Source organism: Trichomycterus rosablanca, chromosome 14, assembly GCF_030014385.1.
Source record: "Trichomycterus rosablanca isolate fTriRos1 chromosome 14, fTriRos1.hap1, whole genome shotgun sequence".
Lineage (NCBI taxonomy): Eukaryota > Metazoa > Chordata > Actinopteri > Siluriformes > Trichomycteridae > Trichomycterus > Trichomycterus rosablanca.
In genome coordinates, this window is record NC_086001.1 from 34,602,324 (window position 1) to 34,629,292 (window position 26,969).

Here is a 26,969-nt window from a genome sequence, read left to right on the forward strand (position 1 = left end):
TAGCTAAACTTAAAAAAGCCAAATTAAAATCTTTACTGTTTAACTGACTTTTAAAGTGGAGTTTATAATCATGTGGAGATCATCATCCTCATCTAGTGGTGCTAGAGATACATTACATCTTATTAAATGGGTACAGATTTGTGACTTTATTATTATTATTATTAATGTCTTTTTTATTCTTTTTAATAGTATTTGCATTATTTTATTTGCATTTTTCATACTGTCTCAACTTTTTCTGATTTGGGGTTATAACAGACTTGGGAAGAAAGAAGTTTAAGGTGAAAATTATCACATTTACCATTTTGTAATGTACAGAAATCTTCTCTTTTATGTTTTTAAATATTCAGTTTGTCTTTTATTTAATTTAGTTTTAATATCTGAATCCATTTAGATGATAAATATTTAAGAAAAGAAGAAATCAGAAAAGGGGGTAAATACTTTTTCACAGCACTGAATAAATAGTGATTAATAAATTGAAAAAGAAATTCTTCATAAATGTATCACTGCCTCACAGATTCTAAAATCACTCCAACAGTTTAATGTTACACTTTCATGTAAATTTTACATTTAATTTGTTCAATCTGACAGTTTCACTTCTGATCCATAATAAACTCTAAACCCCGGGTAGAGGAGCTGAGTGAACGTGGTCTGAACTCTGTGGAGGAGCTTCATTGTATCAGAGACGCTGTAGAAGGACAGAGTTCCTGCTTCATAATCCACATACACTCCTATTCTAGAGGAACTCGGCATTATGGGAATTTCAGTCTCTTTCTTATTGTGCCAGAATGAAAATCTGGATGGAGAACAGAACAAACTCCAGGACTGATCATTACGTCCAAACTCACACTCATCACCGAATCCCTTCCTGCTGATGCTTTTATATGACACTGCTATATCAACCTCATCATCCCCACTCCACTCAACCTCCCAGTAACAGCGTCCACTCACACTCTCTCTACACACAACCTGAGAGTTATAATCAAATCTATCTGGATGATCAGGATACGACTGTAATGTTCCACTGCAGGTCACCACTTTGTTCTCCTCAGACAGACGGAGGAAATGATTTACTGTGTTTGGATCCAGTGTGAACCGACAAACATCTGGAGAGGAAACACAAAATAAACCAATTAACATAGAAGAGAGAGAGAGTACAGTGTGTACAGTGTGTGTATGTGTGTGTGTGTGTGTGTAGTGTGTGTGTGTGTGTGTGTAATTATACATAGCAACACACAATCCAAACACACACACACCCTACACAATCACACAAACCCTACACAATCAAACACTACACGATCAAAATCTACACAATCACACAAACCCTACACAATCAAATACTACACAATCACACAAAAACTACACAATCACACAAACCCTACACAATCAAACACTACACAATCACACAAACCCTACACAATCACACACTACACAATCAAACACTACACAATAAAAAAAAAACTACACAATCACACAAACCCTACACAAACACTACACAATCACACAAACCCTACACAATCACACAAACCCTACACAATCACAAACTACACAATCAAACACTACACAATCAAACAAACCTAACACAATCACACAAACTCTACACAAACACTACACAATCACACAAACCATACACAATCACACAAACCCTACACAATCACACACTACACAATCAAACACTACACAATCAAACAAACCCTACACAATCACACAAACCCTACACAATCAAACACTACACAATCAAACACTACACAAACACTGCACAATCACACAAAACCCTACACAGTCACAAAAACCCTACACAATCACACAAACCCTACACAATCACACAAACCCTACACAATCAAACCCTACACAATCACACAAACCCTACACAATCACACTAACCCTACACAATCAAACACTACACAATCAAACACTACACGATCACACAAACCCTACACAATCAAACACTACACAAACACTGCACAATCACACAAACCCTACACAATCGCACAAACCCTACACAATCACACAAACCCTACACAATCACACAAACCCTACACAATCAAACACTACACAAACACTGCACAATCACACAAACCCTACACAATCACACAAACCCTACACAATCAAACACTACACAATCAAAAACTACACAATCACACAAACCCTACACAATCACACAAACCCTACACAATCAAACACTACACAATCAAACAAATGCTACACAATCACACAAATCCTACACATCAAACAAACCCTACACAATCACACAAACCTTCACCATCAAACAAACCCAACACAATCACACAAACCCTACACAATCACACACTGCACAATCAAACACTACACAATCAAACAAACACTACACAATCACACAAACCCTACACAATCACACAAACCCTACACTATCAAACAAACCCTACACAACCACACAAACCCTACACAATCACACAAACCCTACACAATCAAACACTACACAATCAAAAACTACACAATCACACAAACCCTACACAATCAAACACTACACAATAAAAAAAAAACTACACAATCACACAAACCCTACACAAACACTACACAATCACACAAACCATACACAATCACACAAACCCTACACAATCACACACTACACAATCAAACACTACACAATCAAACAAACCCTACACAATCACACAAACCCTACACAATCACACAAACCCTACACAATCAAACCCTACACAATCACACAAACCCTACACAATCACACTAACCCTACACAATCAAACACTACACAATCAAACACTACACGATCACACAAACCCTACACAATCAAACACTACACAAACACTGCACAATCACACAAACCCTACACAATCGCACAAACCCTACACAATCACACAAACCCTACACAATCACACAAACCCTACACAATCAAACACTACACAAACACTGCACAATCACACAAACCCTACACAATCACACAAACCCTACACAATCAAACACTACACAATCAAAAACTACACAATCACACAAACCCTACACAATCACACAAACCCTACACAATCAAACACTACACAATCAAACAAATGCTACACAATCACACAAATCCTACACATCAAACAAACCCTACACAATCACACAAACCTTCACCATCAAACAAACCCAACACAATCACACAAACCCTACACAATCACACACTGCACAATCAAACACTACACAATCAAACAAACACTACACAATCACACAAACCCTACACAATCACACAAACCCTACACTATCAAACAAACCCTACACAACCACACAAACCCTACACAATCACACAAACCCTACACAATCAAACACTACACAATCAAAAACTACACAATCACACAAACCCTACACAATCAAACACTACACAATAAAAAAAAAACTACACAATCACACAAACCCTACACAAACACTACACAATCACACAAACCCTACACAATCACACAAACCCTACACAATCACAAACTACACAATCAAACACTACACAATCAAACAAACCTAACACAATCACACAAACTCTACACAAACACTACACAATCACACAAACCATACACAATCACACAAACCCTACACAATCACACACTACACAATCAAACACTACACAATCAAACAAACCCTACACAATCACACAAACCCTACACAATCAAACACTACACAATCAAACACTACACAAACACTGCACAATCACACAAAACCCTACACAGTCACAAAAACCCTACACAATCACACAAACCCTACACAATCACACAAACCCTACACAATCAAACCCTACACAATCACACAAACCCTACACAATCACACTAACCCTACACAATCAAACACTACACAATCAAACACTACACGATCACACAAACCCTACACAATCAAACACTACACAAACACTGCACAATCACACAAACCCTACACAATCGCACAAACCCTACACAATCACACAAACCCTACACAATCACACAAACCCTACACAATCAAACACTACACAAACACTGCACAATCACACAAACCCTACACAATCACACAAACCCTACACAATCAAACACTACACAATCAAAAACTACACAATCACACAAACCCTACACAATCACACAAACCCTACACAATCAAACACTACACAATCAAACAAATGCTACACAATAACACAAATCCTACACATCAAACAAACCCTACACAATCACACAAACCTTCACCATCAAACAAACCCAACACAATCACACAAACCCTACACAATCACACACTGCACAATCAAACACTACACAATCAAACAAACACTACACAATCACACAAACCCTACACAATCACACAAACCCTACACTATCAAACAAACCCTACACAACCACACAAACCCTACACAATCACACAAACCCTACACAATCAAACACTACACAATCAAAAACTACACAATCACACAAACCCTACACAATCAAATACTACACAATCACACAAAAACTACACAATCACACAAACCCTACACAATCAAACACTACACAATCACACAAACCCTACACAATCACACACTACACAATCAAAAAAAAACTACACAATCACACAAACCCTACACAAACACTACACAATCACACAAACCCTACACAATCACACAAACCCTACACAATCACAAACTACACAATCAAACACTACACAATCAAACAAACCTAACACAATCACACAAACTCTACACAAACACTACACAATCACACAAACCCTACACAATCACACACTACACAATCAAACACTACACAATCAAACAAACCCTACACAATCACACAAACCCTACACAATCAAACAAACCCTACACAATCACACAAACCCTACACAATCAAACCCTACACAATCAAACACTACACAATCACACAAACCCTACACAATCACACAAACCCTACACAATCAAACACTACACAATCAAACACTACACGATCACACAAACCCTACACAATCAAACACTACACAAACACTGCACAATCACACAAACCCTACACAATCGCACAAACCCTACACAATCACACAAACCCTACACAATCACACAAACCCTACACAATCAAACACTACACAAACACTGCACAATCACACAAACCCTACACAATCACACAAACCCTACACAATCAAACACTACACAATCAAAAACTACACAATCACACAAACCCTACACAATCACACAAACCCTACACAATCAAACACTACACAATCAAACAAATGCTACACAATCACACAAATCCTACACATCAAACAAACCCTACACAATCACACAAACCTTCACCATCAAACAAACCCAACACAATCACACAAACCCTACACAATCACACACTGCACAATCAAACACTACACAATCAAACAAACACTACACAATCACACAAACCCTACACAATCACACAAACCCTACACTATCAAACAAACCCTACACAACCACACAAACCCTACATAATCAGACAAACCCTACACAATCAAACACTACACGATCAAAATCTACACAATCACACAAACCCTACACAATCACACAAACCCTACACAATCAAATACTACACAATCACACAAAAACTACACAATCACACAAACCCTACACAATCAAACCCTACACAATCACACACTACACAATCAAACACTACACAATAAAAAAAAAACTACACAATCACACAAACCCTACACAATCAAACCCTACACAATCACACAAACCCTACACAATCACACTAACCCTACACAATCAAACACTACACAATCAAACACTACACGATCACACAAACCCTACACAATCAAACACTACACAAACACTGCACAATCACACAAACCCTACACAATCGCACAAACCCTACACAATCACACAAACCCTACACAATCAAACCCTACACAATCACACAAACCCTACACAATCACACTAACCCTACACAATCAAACACTACACAATCAAACACTACACGATCACACAAACCCTACACAATCAAACACTACACAAACACTACACAATCAAACAAACCCTACACAATCACACAAACCCTACACAATCAAACACTACACAATCAAACACTACACAAACACTGCACAATCACACAAAACCCTACACAATTACACAAACCCTACACAATCACACAAACCCTACACAATCACACAAACCCTACACAATCACACAAACCCTACACAATCACACTAACCCTACACAATCAAACACTACACAATCAAACACTACACGATCACACAAACCCTACACAATCAAACACTACACAAACACTGCACAATCACACAAACCCTACACAATCAAACAAACCCTACACAATCAAACACTACACAATCACACAAACCCTACACAATCACACAAACCCTACACAATCAAACAAACACTACACAATAAAAAACCCTACACAATCACACAAACCCTACACAATCAAACACTACACAATCACTCAAACCCTACACAATCACACAAACCCTACACAATCACACACTACACAATCAAACACTACACAATCAAACAAACCCAACACAATCACACAAACCCTACACAATCAAACCCTGCACAATCACACAAACCACACACAATCACACAAACCCTACACAATCACACACTACACAATCAAACACTACACAATCAAACAAACTTTACACAATCACACAAACCCTACACAATCAAACAAACCCTACACAATCACACAAACCCTACACAATCAAACAAACCCTACACAATCACACAAACCATACACCATCAAACAAACCCAACACAATCACACAAACCCTACACAATCACACACTACACAATCAAACACTACACAATCACACAAACCCTACACAATAAAACAAACCGTACACAATCAAAAACTACATAATCACACAAACCCTACACAATCACAAAAACCCTACACAATCAAATACTACACAATCAAAAACTACACAATCACACAAACCCTACACAATCACACAAACTCTACACAATCAAATACTACACAATCACACAAACTCTACACAATCACACAAACCCTACAATCACACAAACCCTACACAATCACACAAACCCAACACAATCACACAAACCCTACACAACCAAAACTAAACAATCACACAAACCCTACACAATCACACAAACCCTACACAATCACACAAACCCTACACAATCAAACACTACACAAACACTGCACAATCACACAAACCCTACACAATCACACACTACACAATCAAAAAACCCTACACAATCACACAAACCCTACACAATCAAACTCAACACAATCACACAAACCCTACACAATCAAACACTACACAATCACACAAACTTAACACAATCACACAAACCCTACACAATCAAACACTACACAAACACTGCACAATCACACAAACCCTACACAATCACACACTACACAATCAAAAAACCCTACACAATCACACAAACCCTACACAATCAAACTCAACACAATCACACAAACCCTACACAATCAAACACTACACAATCACACAAACCCTACACAATCACACAAACCCTACACAATCAAACAAACACTACACAATAAAAAACCCTACACAATCACACAAACCCTACACAATCAAACACTACACAATCACTCAAACCCTACACAATCACACAAACCCTACACAATCACACACTACACAATCAAACACTACACAATCAAACAAACCCAACACAATCACACAAACCCTACACAATCAAACCCTGCACAATCACACAAACCACACACAATCACACAAACCCTACACAATCACACACTACACAATCAAACACTACACAATCAAACAAACTTTACACAATCACACAAACCCTACACAATCAAACAAACCCTACACAATCACACAAACCCTACACAATCAAACAAACCCTACACAATCACACAAACCATACACCATCAAACAAACCCAACACAATCACACAAACCCTACACAATCACACACTACACAATCAAACACTACACAATCACACAAACCCTACACAATAAAACAAACCGTACACAATCAAAAACTACATAATCACACAAACCCTACACAATCACAAAAACCCTACACAATCAAATACTACACAATCAAAAACTACACAATCACACAAACCCTACACAATCACACAAACTCTACACAATCAAATACTACACAATCACACAAACTCTACACAATCACACAAACCCTACAATCACACAAACCCTACACAATCACACAAACCCAACACAATCACACAAACCCTACACAACCAAAACTAAACAATCACACAAACCCTACACAATCACACAAACCCTACACAATCACACAAACCCTACACAATCAAACACTACACAAACACTGCACAATCACACAAACCCTACACAATCACACACTACACAATCAAAAAACCCTACACAATCACACAAACCCTACACAATCAAACTCAACACAATCACACAAACCCTACACAATCAAACACTACACAATCACACAAACTTAACACAATCACACACTACACAATCAAACAAACCCTACACAATTACACAAACCCTACACAATCACACAAACCCTACACAATCAAACACTACACAATCACACAAAGCCTACACAATCACACAAACCCTACACAATCAAACACTACACAATCAAACACTACACAATCAAGCAAACACTACACAATCAAACATTACACAATCAAACACTACACAATCACACAAACCCAACACAATCACACAAACCCTACACAATCACACAAACCGTACACAATCACACAAACCCTACACAATCAAACACTACACAATCAAGCAAACACTACAAAATCACACAAACCCTACACAATCAAACCCTACACAATCGAACAAACCCTACACAATCACACAAACCCTACACCATCACACAAACCCTACACAATCAAATAAACCCTACACCATCACACAAACTCTACACAATCAAATAAACCCTACACCATCACACAAACCCTACACAATAAAAAATACCTACACCATCACACAAACCCTACACAATCAAATAAACCCTACACCATCACACAAACCCTACACAATCAAACAAACCCTACACAATCACACAAACCCTACACAATCAAACACTACACAATCACACAAACCCTACACAATCAAACAAACCCAACACAATCAAACACTACACAATTAAACACTACACGATCACACAAACCCTACACAACCAAACACTACACAAACACTGCACAATCACACAAACACTACACAATCACACAAACCCTACACAATAAAACAAACCGTACACAATCAAAAACTACATAATCACACAAACCCTACACAATCACAAAAACCCTACACAATCAAATACTACACAATCAAAAACTACACAATCACACAAACCCTACACAATCACACAAACTCTACACAATCAAATACTACACAATCACACAAACTCTACACAATCACACAAACCCTACAATCACACAAACCCTACACAATCACACAAACCCAACACAATCACACAAACCCTACACAACCAAAACTAAACAATCACACAAACCCTACACAATCACACAAACCCTACACAATCACACAAACCCTACACAATCAAACACTACACAAACACTGCACAATCACACAAACCCTACACAATCACACACTACACAATCAAAAAACCCTACACAATCACACAAACCCTACACAATCAAACTCAACACAATCACACAAACCCTACACAATCAAACACTACACAATCACACAAACCATACACAATCACACAAACTTAACACAATCACACACTACACAATCAAACAAACCCTACACAATTACACAAACCCTACACAATCACACAAACCCTACACAATCAAACACTACACAATCACACAAAGCCTACACAATCACACAAACCCTACACAATCAAACACTACACAATCAAACACTACACAATCAAGCAAACACTACACAATCAAACATTACACAATCAAACACTACACAATCACACAAACCCAACACAATCACACAAACCCTACACAATCACACAAACCGTACACAATCACACAAACCCTACACAATCAAACACTACACAATCAAGCAAACACTACACAATCACACAAACCCTACACAATCAAACCCTACACAATCGAACAAACCCTACACAATCACACAAACCCTACACCATCACACAAACCCTACACAATCAAATAAACCCTACACCATCACACAAACTCTACACAATCAAATAAACCCTACACCATCACACAAACCCTACACAATAAAAAATACCTACACCATCACACAAACCCTACACAATCAAATAAACCCTACACCATCACACAAACCCTACACAATCAAACAAACCCTACACAATCACACAAACCCTACACAATCAAACACTACACAATCACACAAACCCTACACAATCAAACAAACCCAACACAATCAAACACTACACAATTAAACACTACACGATCACACAAACCCTACACAACCAAACACTACACAAACACTGCACAATCACACAAACCCTACACAATCACACAAACCCTACACAATCACACAAACCCTACACAATAAAACCCTACACAATCACACAAACCCTACACAATCAAACACTACACAATCACACAAACCCTACACAATCACACAAACCCTACACAATCAAACACTACACAATCACACAAACCCTACACAATCAAACCCAATACAATCACACAAACCCTACACAATCACACAAACCCTACACAATCACACAAACCCTACACAATCAAACAAACCCTACACGATCACACAAACCCTACACAATCAAACCCTACACAATCAAACACTACACAAACACTGCACAATCACACAAAACCCTACACAATCACACAAACCCTACACAATCAAACAAACTCTATACAATCACACAAACACTACACAATCAAACACTACACAATCACACAAACCATACACAATCACACAAACTTTACACAATCACACACTACACAATCAAACAAACCCTACACAATCACACAAACCCTACACAATCACACAAACCCTACACAATCACACAAACCCTACACAATCAAAAACTACACAATCACACAAACCCTACACAATCAAATACTACACAATCACACAAAAACTACACATTATCCTGCCATTATCCAAGATGGCGCCGCAGATGGCGACACTGGTTAGGAGCTCCGTAGTGCTTTGTTTGTTTTTGTTTGTTTGTTATGGCATGTGTGATTCAAACACACTCCAATACAGCGCAGAAGATCTGCTGAACATTAGGCAGCTCATGCCACCAGGTATATTTCCTGATTTTTCATTTTCGGACAGTTTTTTGGACATTTTCGTCAGCGGAGCAGCTGCGCTCCTGAGCAGACGCAGGCGGATGCGCAAACGTGGGAAGCGCGCCGGAGCGCTCGTCAAACTCCGACAGCGCGGACTTCGTACACCGCTACCCAGCATCCATATGACAAACCTTCGCTCTTTAGGAAATAAAATGGACGAACTTTCACTGTTAAACCGTACCAACAAGGACTTTTCTCTCTCTGCTGTACTGTGCTTTACTGAGACCTGGCTCACGGATTCCGTCCCGGACAGCGCGCTCCACCTGCACGGCTTTCATCTCCACCGAGCGGACCGCAACGCGGAGCTTTCCGGCAAGAAAAAAGGCGGCGGAATTTGCTTTTATATCAACCAAGGCTGGTGTACAGATGTGACAGTGTTAATGAGAACATGCAGCCCTAATCTGGAATCACTTTTCCTGAACTGTAGACCGTTTTATTGTCCGCGGGAGTTTTCATCAGTTGTGCTTGTTGCTGTTTACATTCCACCTCAAGCGTGCGCACGCGAGGCACTGAGCGCACTCGCTGATCAGATCCTCAGCGTGGAGCACAAACACACAGACTCTGTTTTCATCATCTTAGGGGACTTTAACAGAGCAAAACTTAACAACGAACTACCTAAATACAGACAGCATGTTACCTGCCCCACCAGGGAGAGCAACATATTAGATCACTGCTATACTGTATTTAAAGGTGCGTACCGCTCTGTCCCCCGTGCAGCACTGGGACTATCTGACCACTGCTTAGTTCATCTTCCGACCTACAGACAAAAGCTCAAGTGTGCCAAACCTGTGGTCAGCACGGTGAAGAAATGGACTAATGAGGCTAAAGAAAGGCTTCAGGACTGCATGGAATTAACAGACTGGTGTGTGTTTGATGATGCCACAAGCAGCCTGGATGAATACACGGACACTGTGACATCTTACATCAGCTTTTGTGAAGACATCTGTGTTCCCACCAGGACTCGCTTTAAATATAATAATGATAAGCCCTGGTTTAATGCCAAATTGAAACAGCTGCGCCGGTCTAAGGAGGTAGCATATAGAAGTGGGGATCGGGCGCTGTACAACCAGGCAAGGAACACCCTAACCAAAGAGATCAAGGCTGCAAAGAAGAACTACTCTAACAAGCTAAGCAGCATGATGTCCACAAATGAGCCATCAACCGCCTGGAGGTGTCTGCAGAACATCACCAGCTACAAAAGGCCACCTACACAGACAATGGGAGATCGTCAACTGGCCGACGACCTTAACAGATTCTACTGCAGGTTTGAACAGCCCAGCAACGAGCTCCCATTCAACACCACTTCACACCCATCCGACTATCAGCCACCCATCCAGCCTGCCCTGAGATCTGCGAGGAAGACGTGCTGAGACTTTTTAAAAAACAGAAAGTCAAGAAGGCCCCAGGTCCTGATGGAATCTCTCCCTCCTGCCTGAGGACCTGTGCAGACCAACTTGCACCTGTCTTCACTAAGATCTTCAACAGATCACTGGAGCTGTGTGTTGTTCCGTCCTGTTTTAAATGCTCCACAATAAAACCCATTCCCAAAAAGGCAACTACCACAGGACTAAATGACTACAGACCTGTTGCCCTGACCTCTGTGGTCATGAAGTCCTTTGAAAGACTGGTTCTCAACCACATTAAGGAAATCACGGACCCCCTGCTAGACCCCCTGCAATTTGCCTATCGGGCCAACCGGTCGGTGGACGATGCAGTGAACATGGGTCTCCACTTCATCCTCCAACACCTTGATCACCCAGGAACTTATGCAAGAATTCTGTTCCCGGACTTCAGCTCAGCCTTCAACACAATTATTCCAGGACAATTACACAGCAAACTGACTGAACTCAGCGTACCAGCCTCCACCTGCCAGTGGATAACTGACTTTCTTACTGGCAGAAAACAGCAGGTGAGGCTGGGAAAGTGTACTTCAGGGACCAGAACCATCAGCACAGGTGCCCCACAGGGTTGTGTACTCTCCCCACTGCTCTTCTCGCTGTACACAAATGACTGTACCTCCATGGACTCCTCTGTTAAAATCCTGAAGTTTGCAGATGACACTACAGTCATTGGTCTCATCAGTGACAGTGATGAGTCTGCTTATAGACGGGTGGTTGATCAGGTTGTCCTCTGGAGCAGTCAGAACAATCTGGAGCTGAACACAGCAAAAACAGTGGAGATGACCGTGGACTTCAGGAGGAGCCCCCCAACCCTGCCAGCACTCACCATCCTAGACAGAACTGTGATGGCTGTGGAGTCCCACAAGTTCCTGGGCACAACGATCTCCAAGGACCTGAAGTGGGACAGCAACATCAACTCTATCATCAAGAGGGCTCAACAGAGGATGTACTTCCTGTACCAGCTGAGGAAGTTCAACCTACCCCAAGAGCTGATGGTGCAGTTCTACACAGCCATCATAGAGTCCATCGTCACCACTTCCATCACAGTGTGGGGCAGCGCTATCACAAAACATGACACCAAGAGACTGCAGCGCATCATCAAGTCTGCAGAGAGGACCATCGGTGTAAAGCTGCCCACACTGCTGGACCTGCATGCCTCCAGAACCAGGAAGCGTGCAGAGAAAATCATCACTGACCCGTCTCACCCTGGCCATCACCTGTTTCGGTGCCTTCCATCAGGCCGACGCTTCAGCCACATGAAGACCCGAATGACCAGGCTACAGAGAAGCTTTTATCCAAACTCCATTACGCTCATGAACAATTGAACACTACTGTACTGTTAATACTCGGGACACTTGCACATCAAAACTACCTATTTAATTTATGTAATAGCATACACAGGATTTTCACTTTTACTTGCATTTCATATTTATATATTTTTATATTTTCTATAGTTTTTATATTGCACAAAACTGCACCTTTTTAAAATTACAATGTAAATTGCACATGCTAAATGTTTACAAATGTTTTCTATGTTTACGGGTATGAATGTGTGTGTAAGGAGAGAGTGAGCTGTGTGAATAAGATTGTCTTTACTGTATTTTTCGTGCACTGCAAGCATCTGTGTAACCAAAAACAAATTCCTTGTATGTGTGAGCATACTTGGCCAATAAAGCCCGATTCTGATTCCGATTCAATCACACAAACCCTACACAATCACACAAACCCTACACATTCAAACATTACACAATCACACAAACCCTACACAATCAAACAAACCCTACACATTCAAACAAACCCTACACATTCAAACATTACACAATCACACAAACCCTACACAATCAAACAAACCCTACACATTCAAACATTACACAATCACACAAACACTACACAATCACACAAACCCTACACAATCAAACAAACCCTACACATTCAAACATTACACAATCAAACACTACACAATCAAACACTACACAATCACACAAACCCTACACAATCAAACACTACAAAATCAAACAAATCCTACACAATCACACAAGCCCTACACAATCAAACACTACACAATCAAGCAAACACTACACAATTACACAAACCCTACAAAATCAAACCCTGCACAATCAAACACTACACAATCAAACACTACACAATCAAGCAAACACTACACAATTACACAAACCCTACAAAATCAAACCCTACAAAATCAAACCCTACACAATCGAACAAACCCTACACAATCAAACACTACAATCCCACAAACCCTACACCATCACACAATCGCTACACAATCAAATAAACCCTACACCATCACACAAACCCTACACAATCAAGTAAACCCTACACCATCACACAAACCCTACACAATAACACAAACCCTACACAATCACACAAACCCTACATAATCACACAAACCCTACACAATCAAACAAACCCTACACAATCACACAAACCCTACACAATCAAACCCTACACAATCACACAAACCCTACACAATCAAACAAACCCTACACAATCACACAAACCCTACACAATCACGCAAACCCTACACAATCACACAAACACTACACAATCAAACAAACCCTACACAATCACACAAACCCTACACAATCAAACAAACCCTACACAATCACACAAACCCTACACCATCAAACACACCCTACACAATCACACAAACCCTACACAATCAAACAAACCCTACACAATCAAATATTACACAATCAAACACTACACAATCACACAAACCCAACACAATCACACAAACCCTACACAATTACACAAACCCTACACAATCACACAAACCTTACACAATCAAACACTACCCAATCAAGCAAACAATACACAATCACACAAACCCTACACAATCACACAAACCCTACACAATCACACAAACCCTACACAATCGAACAAACCCTACACAAGCAAACACTACACAATCACACAAACCCTACACCATCACACAAACCCTACACAATCAAATAAACCCTACACCATCACACAAACCCTACACAATCAAATAAACCCTACACCATCACACAAACCCTACACCATCACACAAACCCTACACAATCACACAAACCCTACACAATCACACAAACCCTACACCATCACACAAACCCTACACAATCACACAAACCCTACACAATCACACAAACACTACACAATCACACAAACACTACACAATCACACAAACCCTACACAATCAAACAAACCCTACACAATCAAACACTACACAATCAAACACTACACGATCACACAAACCCTACACAACCAAACCCTACACAATCACACAAACCCTACATAATCACACAAACCCTACACAATCAAACAAACTCTACACAATCACACAAACCCTACACAGTCACACAAACACTACACAATCAAACAAACCCTACACAATCACACAAACCCTACACAATCAAACAAACCCTACACAATCACATAAACCCTACACAATCACACAATCCCTACACAATCAAACACTACACAATCACACAAACCCTACACAATAAAACAAACCCTACACAATCACAAACCCTACACAATCACACAAACCCTACACAATCAAACAAACACTACACAATCACACACAAACCCTAAGCATACACACAGACACAATCACATGCATACACACAGACACAAACACATAAACTCACACATACACACAAACACATACATTACACAAATAATACACAATCACAAACTCACTTACACACAAACACTACACAATCACACAGATACTACACAATCACACACATATACATTACACACACACTACACAAACCCTACACAATCACACAAACACACACACATTTTACACATACACACAAACACTACACAATAACACAAAACAACAGATACACACATACATTACACAAACACAACACAAACACACATATACATCACATCAACACACAAACCCTAAACATACACACAAACACTACACAAACACTACACAATCACACAAACACTACACCATCACACAAACACTACACAAACAGTCCACAATCACACACATACATTACACAAACACTACACAATCACACACAAACCCTACACATGACAAGAAACACAAACATACATTACACAAACAGTACACAAACACACACATACATTACACAAACTACACAATCACATACAAACCCTACGCATACACACAAATACAACACAAACACACACATTAAACAAACACTGCACAATCACACAGACACTACACATACACACAAACACTACACAATCACACACAAACCATTCGCATACACACAAACACTACACAATCACACACAAACCATTCGCATACACACAAACAATACACAAACACACATACATTACACAAAAACACAATCACATACTCACACATACACACATACATTACACAAACACTACACAAACACACACATTACACACACAATGCACAAATACACACAGAAACTACACATATACACAAATACTACAAAAAAACACATTACACAAACAGAACAAAAATGCATACAAACCCTACACAATCAAACAAACACTACACAATCACACAAACACACACACATTACACAAACACTACACAATCACACAAACACTACACAATCACATAGAAACCCTACACAATCACACAAACACTACACAATCACACAAACACACACATACATTACACAAACACTACACAAACACACAAAAACCTTCGCATACACACAAAGACTACATAAACACACACATGCATTACACAAACACTACACAAACACACACAAACCTTACACATACACACAAACACTACACAAACACACACATACATTACCCAAACACTACATAAACACATACAAACCATACGCATACACACAAACACTACACAATCACACAAACACTACACAAACACACACATAACACAAACACACACAAACCCGAATTCGAGCAGCATGGCCCAGCAGCACCGGTATTGGACGAGCGACGTAGACGGCGAACAGAGCGGCCAAAACGGAAGCGTGGCAGGAGAGGTGGGCTTCATGCTAGGCTAAAGGCTAGGGCTACACGACCACCGCTACCTAGCCTGTTGCTGGCTAACGTTCGCTCCCTCGAAAACAAGCTGGATGAGCTGAGAACCAGGATAACAACACAACGTGAGATCAGAGAACTGGATACTAGATTTTCTATCTGACCGATCTCAGTCAGTCAGGATTGGCACGCGAACATCCAGCACAAAGACCATAAACATTGGGACACCTCAAGGCTGCGTGCTGAGCCCTCTTCTGTACTCGCTCTTCACACATAACTGTGTGGCCTCTTATAACACCACCAGTATTATTAAGTTTGCTGATGACACCACCGTCATTGGTCTTATTACTGGGGAGGATGAGACGGTGTACAGGAAGGAGGTAGCAGATCTTGTGGGCTGGTGTCAGAACAACAATCTTTCATTAAATATCAACAAGACAAAGGAACTGATTGTGGACCCCAGGAGGAGAGGAGAACAGCATACACCACTGTATATAGGTGGAACAGTAGTGGAGAAGGTGAAAACCTTCAAATTCCTGGGTGTGCACATCAGTGAGGATCTCACCTGGTCCTGCAACACACACCACATCATCAAAAAGTCACAACAGAGACTGTACTTCCTAAGAAGACTAAAAAAAATTGGCATGTCAACCAAAATTCTCAGCAACTTCTACAAATGTAGAGTGGAAAGTGTCCTTACCAGCTCCATCACAGTCTGGTATGGAAACTGCACTGCAGAGGACAGGAAGGCACTCCAGCGTGTAATAAAAACTGCACAAAGAATTTCTGGAACGTCCTTCCCTGCACTACAGGACATTTATCAGAACTGCCTTAGTTTATTTCTATTTGTATTACTTTGTATATAAAACGTTTTTTTTTATAGTTTAAATTTAAATATTTTTTGAAAAAGTTTTATACTAATTCTTTTATTGTGTTAGTTTAATTTTGTTTTATGTACAATACTTATTGATGTTTGGAGGATGAACAAAGTAAGAATTTCATTGTACAGTGTAACTGCTGGTTCTTCTGTGCACATGACAGTAAAACTCTTGAATCTTGACTTCACCACACAAACATACATTACACAAACACACACAAACCCTACACTAACACACAAACACTACACAAATACACACAGACACTACACATACACACAAATACAACTCAAACACAAACATTACACAAACACTGCACAATCACACAGATACTACACATACACACATACATTACACAAACACACACAAACACAGACACAATCACACAATCATTAAATAATCACATACAAACCCTACGCATACACACAAACACTACACACACATACATCACACAAACACATACAAACCCTACACAATCACACAGATACTACACATACACACATACATTACACAAACACACACAAACACAGACACAATCACACAATCATTAAATAATCACATACAAACCCTACGCATACACACAAACACTACACACACATACATCACACAAACCCTACACAATCACACAAACACACATACATCACACAAACATTACACAAACACATACAAACCCTACGCATACACACAAACACTACACAATCACACAAACACTACACAATCACACACAAACATTACACAAACACTGCACAAACACTACATATACACACAGATACTACTCAAACACACATTACACAAACACTGCGCAATCACACAGACACTACACATACACACATACAGTATCTCACAAAAGTGAGTATGCCCCTCACATTTTTGCAAATATTTGATTATATTTTTTCATGGGACAAAACTATAGACATGAAACTTGGTTATAACTTAGAGTAGTCAGTGTACAGCTGATATAGCAGTGTAGATTTACTGTCTTCTGAAAATAACTCAACACACAGCCATTAATGTCTAAATAGCTGAAACATAAGTGAGTACACCTCACAGTGAACATGTCCACATTGTGCCAAAGTGTGTCGTTGTCCCTCCCTGGTGTCATGTGTCAAGGTCCCAGGTGTGAATGGGGAGCAGAGCTGTTAAATTTGGTGTTTTGGGTACAATTCTTTCATACTGGCCACTAGATATTCAACATGGCACCTCATGGCAAAGAACTCTCTGAGGATGTGAGAAATAGAATTGTTGCTCTCCACAAAGATGGCCTAAGCTATAAGAAGATTGCTAACACCCTGAAACTAAGCAACAGCACGGTGGCCAAGGTCATACAGCGGTTTTCCAGGACAGGTTCCACTCGGAACAGGCTTCACCAGGGTCGACCAAAGAAGTTGAGTCCACGTGTTAAGCGTCATATCCAGAGGTTGGCTTTAAAAACATAGACGCATGAGTGCTGCCAGCATTGCTGCAGAGGTTGAAGACATGGGAGGTCAGCCTGTCAGTGCTCAGACCATACGCCGCACACTGCATCAACTCGGTCTGCATGGTCGTCATCCCAGAAGGAAGCTGATGCACAAGAAAGCCAGCAAACAGTTTGCTGAAGACAAGCAGTCCACGAATGGATTACTGGAATGTCCTGTGGTCTGACGAGACCAAGATAAACTTGTTTGGCTCAGATGGTGACAAGAATGTGTGGCGGCGCCCTGGTAAGAAGTACCAAGACAACTGTCTCTTGCCTACAGTCAAGCATGGTGGTAGCATCATGGTATTGGGCTGCATGAGTGCTGCCGGCACTGGGGAGCTGCAGTTCATTGAGGGAAACATGAATTCCAACATGTACTGTGACATTCTGAAACAGATCATGCTTCCCTCACTCCGGAAACTTGGCTGCATGGCAGTTTTTTAACACAATAATGACCCCAAATACAACCTCCAAGATGACAACTGCCTTGCTGACAAAGCTGAAGGTAAAGGTCAGAGGTGGAAAGAATACTAAAATATTGTACTCAAGTAAAAGTACTATTACTTTGATGATTTTTTACTTAAGTACAAGTAAAATTACTAGTCTAAAAATCTACTCAAGTAAAAATTAACTCTTAAAATTTAAACTGTACTCTAAGAGTAAACGTTAACCACTTTACACACCTAACAGACTGCAACTGCTGTTATCAATTAAAAACAGCATTATTTCTGTTTATTCTCAATAAATCGCTGTATTTTATAACTAGTTGGACTTGACGCTAACTAACTTGGTTCAGGTCAATAGTGCCAACTAGGGTTGCCAACTTTTAGAACTGGAAATAAAAAAAAACACCATGGGCTGGTGGGTTGGTGGAAGACATAGTGTGGGGGGTGGGATGTCAGGTGTTTACCTGTGTGTGAGGGGGGGGGGGGGGGGGTTAGGGTTGCACTTATAAAAAATATAACGGGTCTTACACCGTCGTAGGAACATGATCAAAAACAAACCAGCAGAATCTTACAATCACATTTATGCTGTCCGTTTTACTTAAAAAAATCACAATATTTCATAATGCTTTGCTATCGTTGCAAAATGAAAGCGTACCGTAAACAGCAGAACCGCGACCCAGATCAATCACACAACAGCAGAAAATCATAACCACTTATCTGCTTACCGATCTATATCCCTGTGTTGTTCCATTAAATATATAATCCACTTTATATAAGACCATCTTGTATGTTTCCAGAATATATAAATCCATACCCACCTTATAAAAACTATTGTAGATCATTTATTCTCTCGGCTTTCCCGGTAAAAAGCTTACATTGGTTATTCGCTCACTAAACTGTCATTTATACAACAACCAATGAAGAGAGAGATTGAAATTCCACCTAGAATGTGAATTCGGAAGCTCTGATTGGTTTATACATCTGAATCTCTTCACCAAATGAACTGATTCATAGAGTTGTTTATGGATCTAACAGTTTAGCCACCACTGCTCTACATTTGCGCAGGTTTGATGTCGAGTTTTTTATTGTTTTCTTTTTTTTACTCAGTAACGAATGTTATTTAAAATGTAGCGAATTACAGTTCTTAATACAAAACATACTTAAGTAAAAGTAAAATTACTGGCTGTAAAATCTACTTTAAAAAGTACAAGTGCACAAAAAAACTCAATTATAGTAACGCGAGTAAATGTAATTTGTTACTTTCCACCTCTGGTAAAGGTGATGGACTAAATCCAATTGAGCACCTGTGGGGCATCCTCAAGTGGAAGGTTGAGGAGTTCAAGGTGTCTAACGTCCACCAGCTCCGTGATGTCATCATGGAGGAGTGGAAGAGGATTCCAGTAGCAACCTGTGCAGCTCTGGTGAATTCCATGTCCAAGAGGGTTAAGGCAGTGCTAGGTAATAATGGTGGTCACACAAAATATTGGCACTTTGGGCACAATTTGGACATGTTCACTGTGGGGTGTACTCACATGTGTTGCAGCTATTTAGACATTAATGGCTGTGTGTTGAGTTATTTTCAGAAGTAAATCTATACTGCTATACAAGTTACATCCAAGTTTCATTTCTATAGTGTTGTCCCATGAAAAGATCAAATCAAATATTTGCAGAAATGTGTACTCACTTTTGTAAGATACTGTACATTACACAAACACTACACAAACAAACACACATATTACACAAACTCATACAAACCCTACACATACACAAAGACACTACACGATCACACAAATACTACTACAACACAACTACTACTCAAACACAAACAAATGCTACACAAAAACATGAACACTACACTGACATATAGACACTACACATAAGCACAAATACTGCACAAACACACACATACTACTCAAACACACAAATACTGCACAAACACACACATACTACTCAAACACACAAATACTGCTCAAACACAAATATTACTCAAACACACACAAATACTGCTCAAACACACACATACTACTCAAACACACAAATACTGCTCAAACACACACATACTACTCAAACACACAAATACTGCTCAAACACACACATACTACTCAAACACACACATACTACTCAAACACAAATATTACTTGTAGTATTGTACACTACACAAACACACACATTTGTTACAAACACTGCACAAACAAACACACACATTACACAAGCACAGACAAACGCTACACATACACACACAGACACTACACAAATACACAGACACCAACATTTACAAATGCACACAAATGCTACACAAACTAATGAAAACTACACAAACACACAAATGTTACACAAACACACAAAAACACTACACAGACATATAGAAACACCCCACAAACATGACACATTCACAAACAGTACACAGACACACACCAGCAACATACAATCCAACAAACACAACGTCATGCTTATAAAGCTTTTTGAATTGTGTTTCAGTGTGTGTGTGTGTGTGCACATATGAGTGTGTGTGTGCGTCTGTTAATGTGTGTGTAAGTGTGAATGTGTGTAAACATGTGTGTGAGAGGGTGTGTCTGTGTAAATGTGTGTTGGTGTATGTTAGTGTGTGTGTGTGTGTGTGTGTGTGTGTGTGTGTGTGTGTGTGTGTGTTTCAAGGGTTTCTGTGACTGAATCATTAAGATTTATAAAACCTCCTGGAGCAAAAATATACAGACAGCAGTTTAAATGGTTGTTTTACTTGTTTTAACCTCTAAAGTTCTTGGTGATTTTAAATAACTATAGAAGAAAAGTACATGGAACAGTGGTCTTTAGCAAGGACCAAAAATGTCCCTAATCTGAGGCATGATCACTGTCAGAACCACTTCACCACTGTCCAAACAAATTCCAAAATAGATCAAAAAAGTTATTGTAATACTGTATATCAGTCTGGAAAAAGTTACAAAGTCAATCCTAAGATTTTAGTACTTTAGCGAACCACAGTAAGAGCCATGATCTCTAAATGACACTTGGAACAGTTAAGATTGCTTCAGGAGCTCATCAATGTCTCATCAAGGAAAACATACAAGAACCCAAACAAACATTTAGGAAACCGCAGGACCTGCTGACCTCAATTTAAATCTGATTTAATGATTCCAGTATTAGAAGGAGACTGAGCACAAATAAAATCCATGGGAGAGTCACAGGGTAAAATCACTGTTAACTAAGAGGAACATAAAGCCTCGCCTCTCATTTACCAATATAAGAACCTTAATGACCCTCAAGCTTTTTGGTGATGATGTTCTGTGAACTGATGAGTCAGAATTCTTATACTTGCAATAAACCTAAAACAGCATTTTACAATAAAAAACATCTCACTTAACAGTCAGTCATGGTGGTGGTTGTGTGATGGTGTTTCAGGATTAAAGAAGAACGCTTGGTCATCAGTTCATGATTTAAAGATTAAACACTCGTGCAATATAAAAACACAACAATTCCAAATAACAAGAGCAGATCTTTGTTGAAATAAATCTGAGGAAATAAAGTTTAGGTTTTGGACCTAATCAAATCTGGACTTGAACCAAACTGAGCTGCTGTAGCATCTGAACTAGTAACGTGACAAATATGTAAAAATACAGATAACTGGGGGGTGTAAATACTTTTTCACTGCACTGTGTATGTTTGTGTGTTTGGAAGAAACTTACATTGTAGAAAATCTTCTCTGATTTCAGGTTCAGGAGGTGAAGTAATCCGGACTTTCTTTACTGCAGAGAGAGTAACAGTACAATCACTTATCACAGTAAATAAATATCTGCACTAGAAAGTGTCCCAGGTACAGCCAGTAAGAAGTTTGACATGTTCCTCGAGTGTTTGTCTAAAGTGACTTTAAGTCTAAAAAACTACAGTGTGAGTGTATTTCATTTAACCCTGGACTCACTGTGACCATGACCAGTACTGGGTTAATAAGTAAATGAATGATGATCCTTCACTCACCTTCATCTGGTATCTTCTCACACTGCTCTTTCCAGAATTCTTCTATTTTCTCTCTCAGCTGAGATACAGACTTTGTAACATCATCAAATGAGAGGAAAGGACTGATTGTGATGGCGGCTGATTCTGCAGATCCAGCAGGAGCCGAGAGAGACTGAAAATTCTACATCCAGACAGATAATGTTCACAGAGAAACAACAAGATGATGATGAATCACAAATGATGGACGATTTCTCAGAACCCCGAGTGTTATGACTTTATGGGTCATAATGTGTTTTGTGTAGGGGGGTTTTCTCTCTGTTACAGATTTGTGGAAGATGCACAAAGCTACCACCAGGGAGAGACGCCTATACAAAGGAAACCTCTGGGAAGACAGGAGAGGATGCTTTGCTTGTGATGGGTTTTCTGTTGCATTTCTGACTCTCCCAAACATGTTTGAATGAATTCTAACAATAATCGAGTTTAAGGGAACAAATTTCTCAATAAAAGGCATCAGGTTTCAAAGATTTTGAGTTTAGGGGACGTCAAGTTACAAGGTACTGCTGTATTTTATTAATTGGTGCAGCAATAATATACTTATTTTTAGTGCTGTTACCTGGAGGAAATGGACGGGATTCTCTGTGTGTGAAAGCTGTTCCAGTTCAGCATCTTTCCTCTTCAGCTCTACAATATGCTGTTCCACCTGTTTCAGGAGTTTTTCAGCTTGACTTACTTCTGCTGTCTCTCGATCTCTGATCAGATCTTTTAGCTCAGAGCATCTTCTGTTAATTGAGTTGATTAGTTCAGTACAGATCATCTCAATGTTCTTCACTGCTGTCTGTGCAGAACACTGTTAGAAGATTCAGAAAGAGGAAACGTTTCTCACTCAGATATTTGTCCATTCTTCACATTCATATGTAGCTACTGGCCAGACTAAGACTTTCATCACTCATAGCTTGGTGATGGTGCTAAATGGCCTGATTTTTCATACCATTGAAAATGTTACTATCATCATGTCCACGTGATGCAGTATTTGATACTCTACTTCCCAAATATAAGAAAGTTCCAGTCTTCTACCTTCCACCTTAAACTCCAGCACTTCTTCAGTGTTCATCATCACTTTAGTTTTTACTGCATTTATCAGCATGTTATATTTCCTCACAGATTTTGATACAACACACCTGCTCCTGTATGTCCTTAATTCAAAATTATATGTGTGGATTAAATCTAATAAAACCTAAAAACACCATATATACTGTAAAGTGTGCTGGTGGTAGCATACTGTTACAGAAGTTATTTTGAGTATCAGGAAACAGCAGCCTGGCCAGGACTGGGAAATTCAATGTAGTGATCTTCTCAAGTCTTTACCAGAAATCTTATACAGGAATTTATGTTTAAGCATCTTGATCCAAAGCAACAATCAATAATCTTTTTGGGCGGCTCAGTCCTAATCTGATCTCATCACCCTTATAATTATTAGCACAACCTCAGAATTGTTGTACAGCATCAATTACCAACTAACCAGGCAGATTTTAAAGATTTTTTTAATTCATGAACAAAAATGCTCCATCACTTCCAAAGTTACCTGAGATATAAAATATCTCATTTTTAATGGAGATTGGTTTAATGGAGGAGAGTCGGACTGATCCTGAGAGCTTTTTGTTTATAAAACTTACCTTGTGAGACTCCACAGCGTTTATCAGCTCACAAAGTTCCTTCTCTCTGTTCTGGATTTTGTCCTGGAATTTTCTCTGGATCTCCAGCAGCTGCTTCTACACAGAATAACAATTCAGGATTTACTTGTATTGTGTACAAGCACCACATAAACAGCGTCAGTGTAAATGCTAATGAGTTGTTACTTCTTAAAGAGAGCTGTATAATATTTTACCTGTTTCTCAGTTCTTTCTGCTGCAGCTGATATTGTATCATGTCCTTTATGATTGTCTAGCATACACAATGTGCAGATACACTGCTGATCAGTACGACAGTAAACCTCCAGCAGTTTATTATGCTGAGAGCAGATCTGATACTGGAGTCGTCTGGAGGCTTCAACCAGCTTGTGATTCTTAAAAGCATTAGATTTATAGTGAGGCTGAAGGTGAGTTTCACAGAAAGAGGCCAAACACACCAGACAGGATTTTACTGCTTTGCATTTTCTCTCTGTACAGTAATCACAATCCACATCTTCAGGTTTAGCAGAACAGTGACCAGGACGTGGAGCTTGAAGTTCTGTTTTTTTCAGTTTGTCCACAACTCCAGCCAGAATTGTGTTTCTCCTCACAACAGGTCTTGGAGTGAAGGATTGTCTACACTGTGGACAGCTGTATGTTCCCTTATCATCCTCCTGATCCCAGCAGTTATTAATACACACCATACAGAAACTGTGTCCACATGGAATAGCAGCTGGATCCTTCAGTGTTTCAAGACAGACTGAACAGCTGAACTCATCCTGAGTTACTGAAATTTTGGACTCTGCCATTTTTCTACACGTAAACAGAAACACCAGTAAACACAGCAAGTTATTTACAGCAGCTCAGACTTCCTGGTTTAGTTCGTGAGCGTTATGTTCATGTTTACGCTTCTAGATTTTTGTTCATTTTTAAACTTTTTGATTATCTACTGTAAAAATGCTGTGGGACTTTTAATGTGTAATGTTGTTGTAGTAAGCAGTATAATACA

General features: G+C 39.5%; 1 protein-coding gene across 1 annotated transcript; it reads right to left on the reverse strand.

The window, feature by feature from the left end:
* Positions 1-440: 440 nt before the first annotated feature.
* LOC134326856 (tripartite motif-containing protein 16-like) lies at positions 441-26,769 on the reverse strand. The gene is made up of 6 exons (XM_063008981.1): positions 26,179-26,769; positions 25,967-26,062; positions 24,907-25,140; positions 24,315-24,474; positions 24,026-24,085; positions 441-1,103 (listed from the first exon to the last, which is right to left on the reverse strand). The coding sequence occupies exons 1-6, from the start codon at positions 26,767-26,769 to the stop codon at positions 577-579; spliced, it is 1,668 nt and encodes a 555-aa protein (XP_062865051.1). The 3' UTR covers positions 441-576.
* Between the last annotated feature and the right edge of the window lie 200 nt (positions 26,770-26,969).

Coding starts and splice junctions, on each gene's coding strand:
- LOC134326856 (XM_063008981.1), bottom strand. CDS start 26,769: ATGGCAGAGTCCAAAATTTCAGTAACTCAGGATGAGTTCAGCTGTTCA. Junction 25,141..25,966: donor ACGCTGTGGAGTCTCACAAG/GTAAGTTTTATA, acceptor ATCTTCTAACAG/TGTTCTGCACAGACAGCAGT. Junction 24,086..24,314: donor TGAGAAGATACCAGATGAAG/GTGAGTGAAGGA, acceptor CTCTCTCTGCAG/TAAAGAAAGTCCGGATTACT.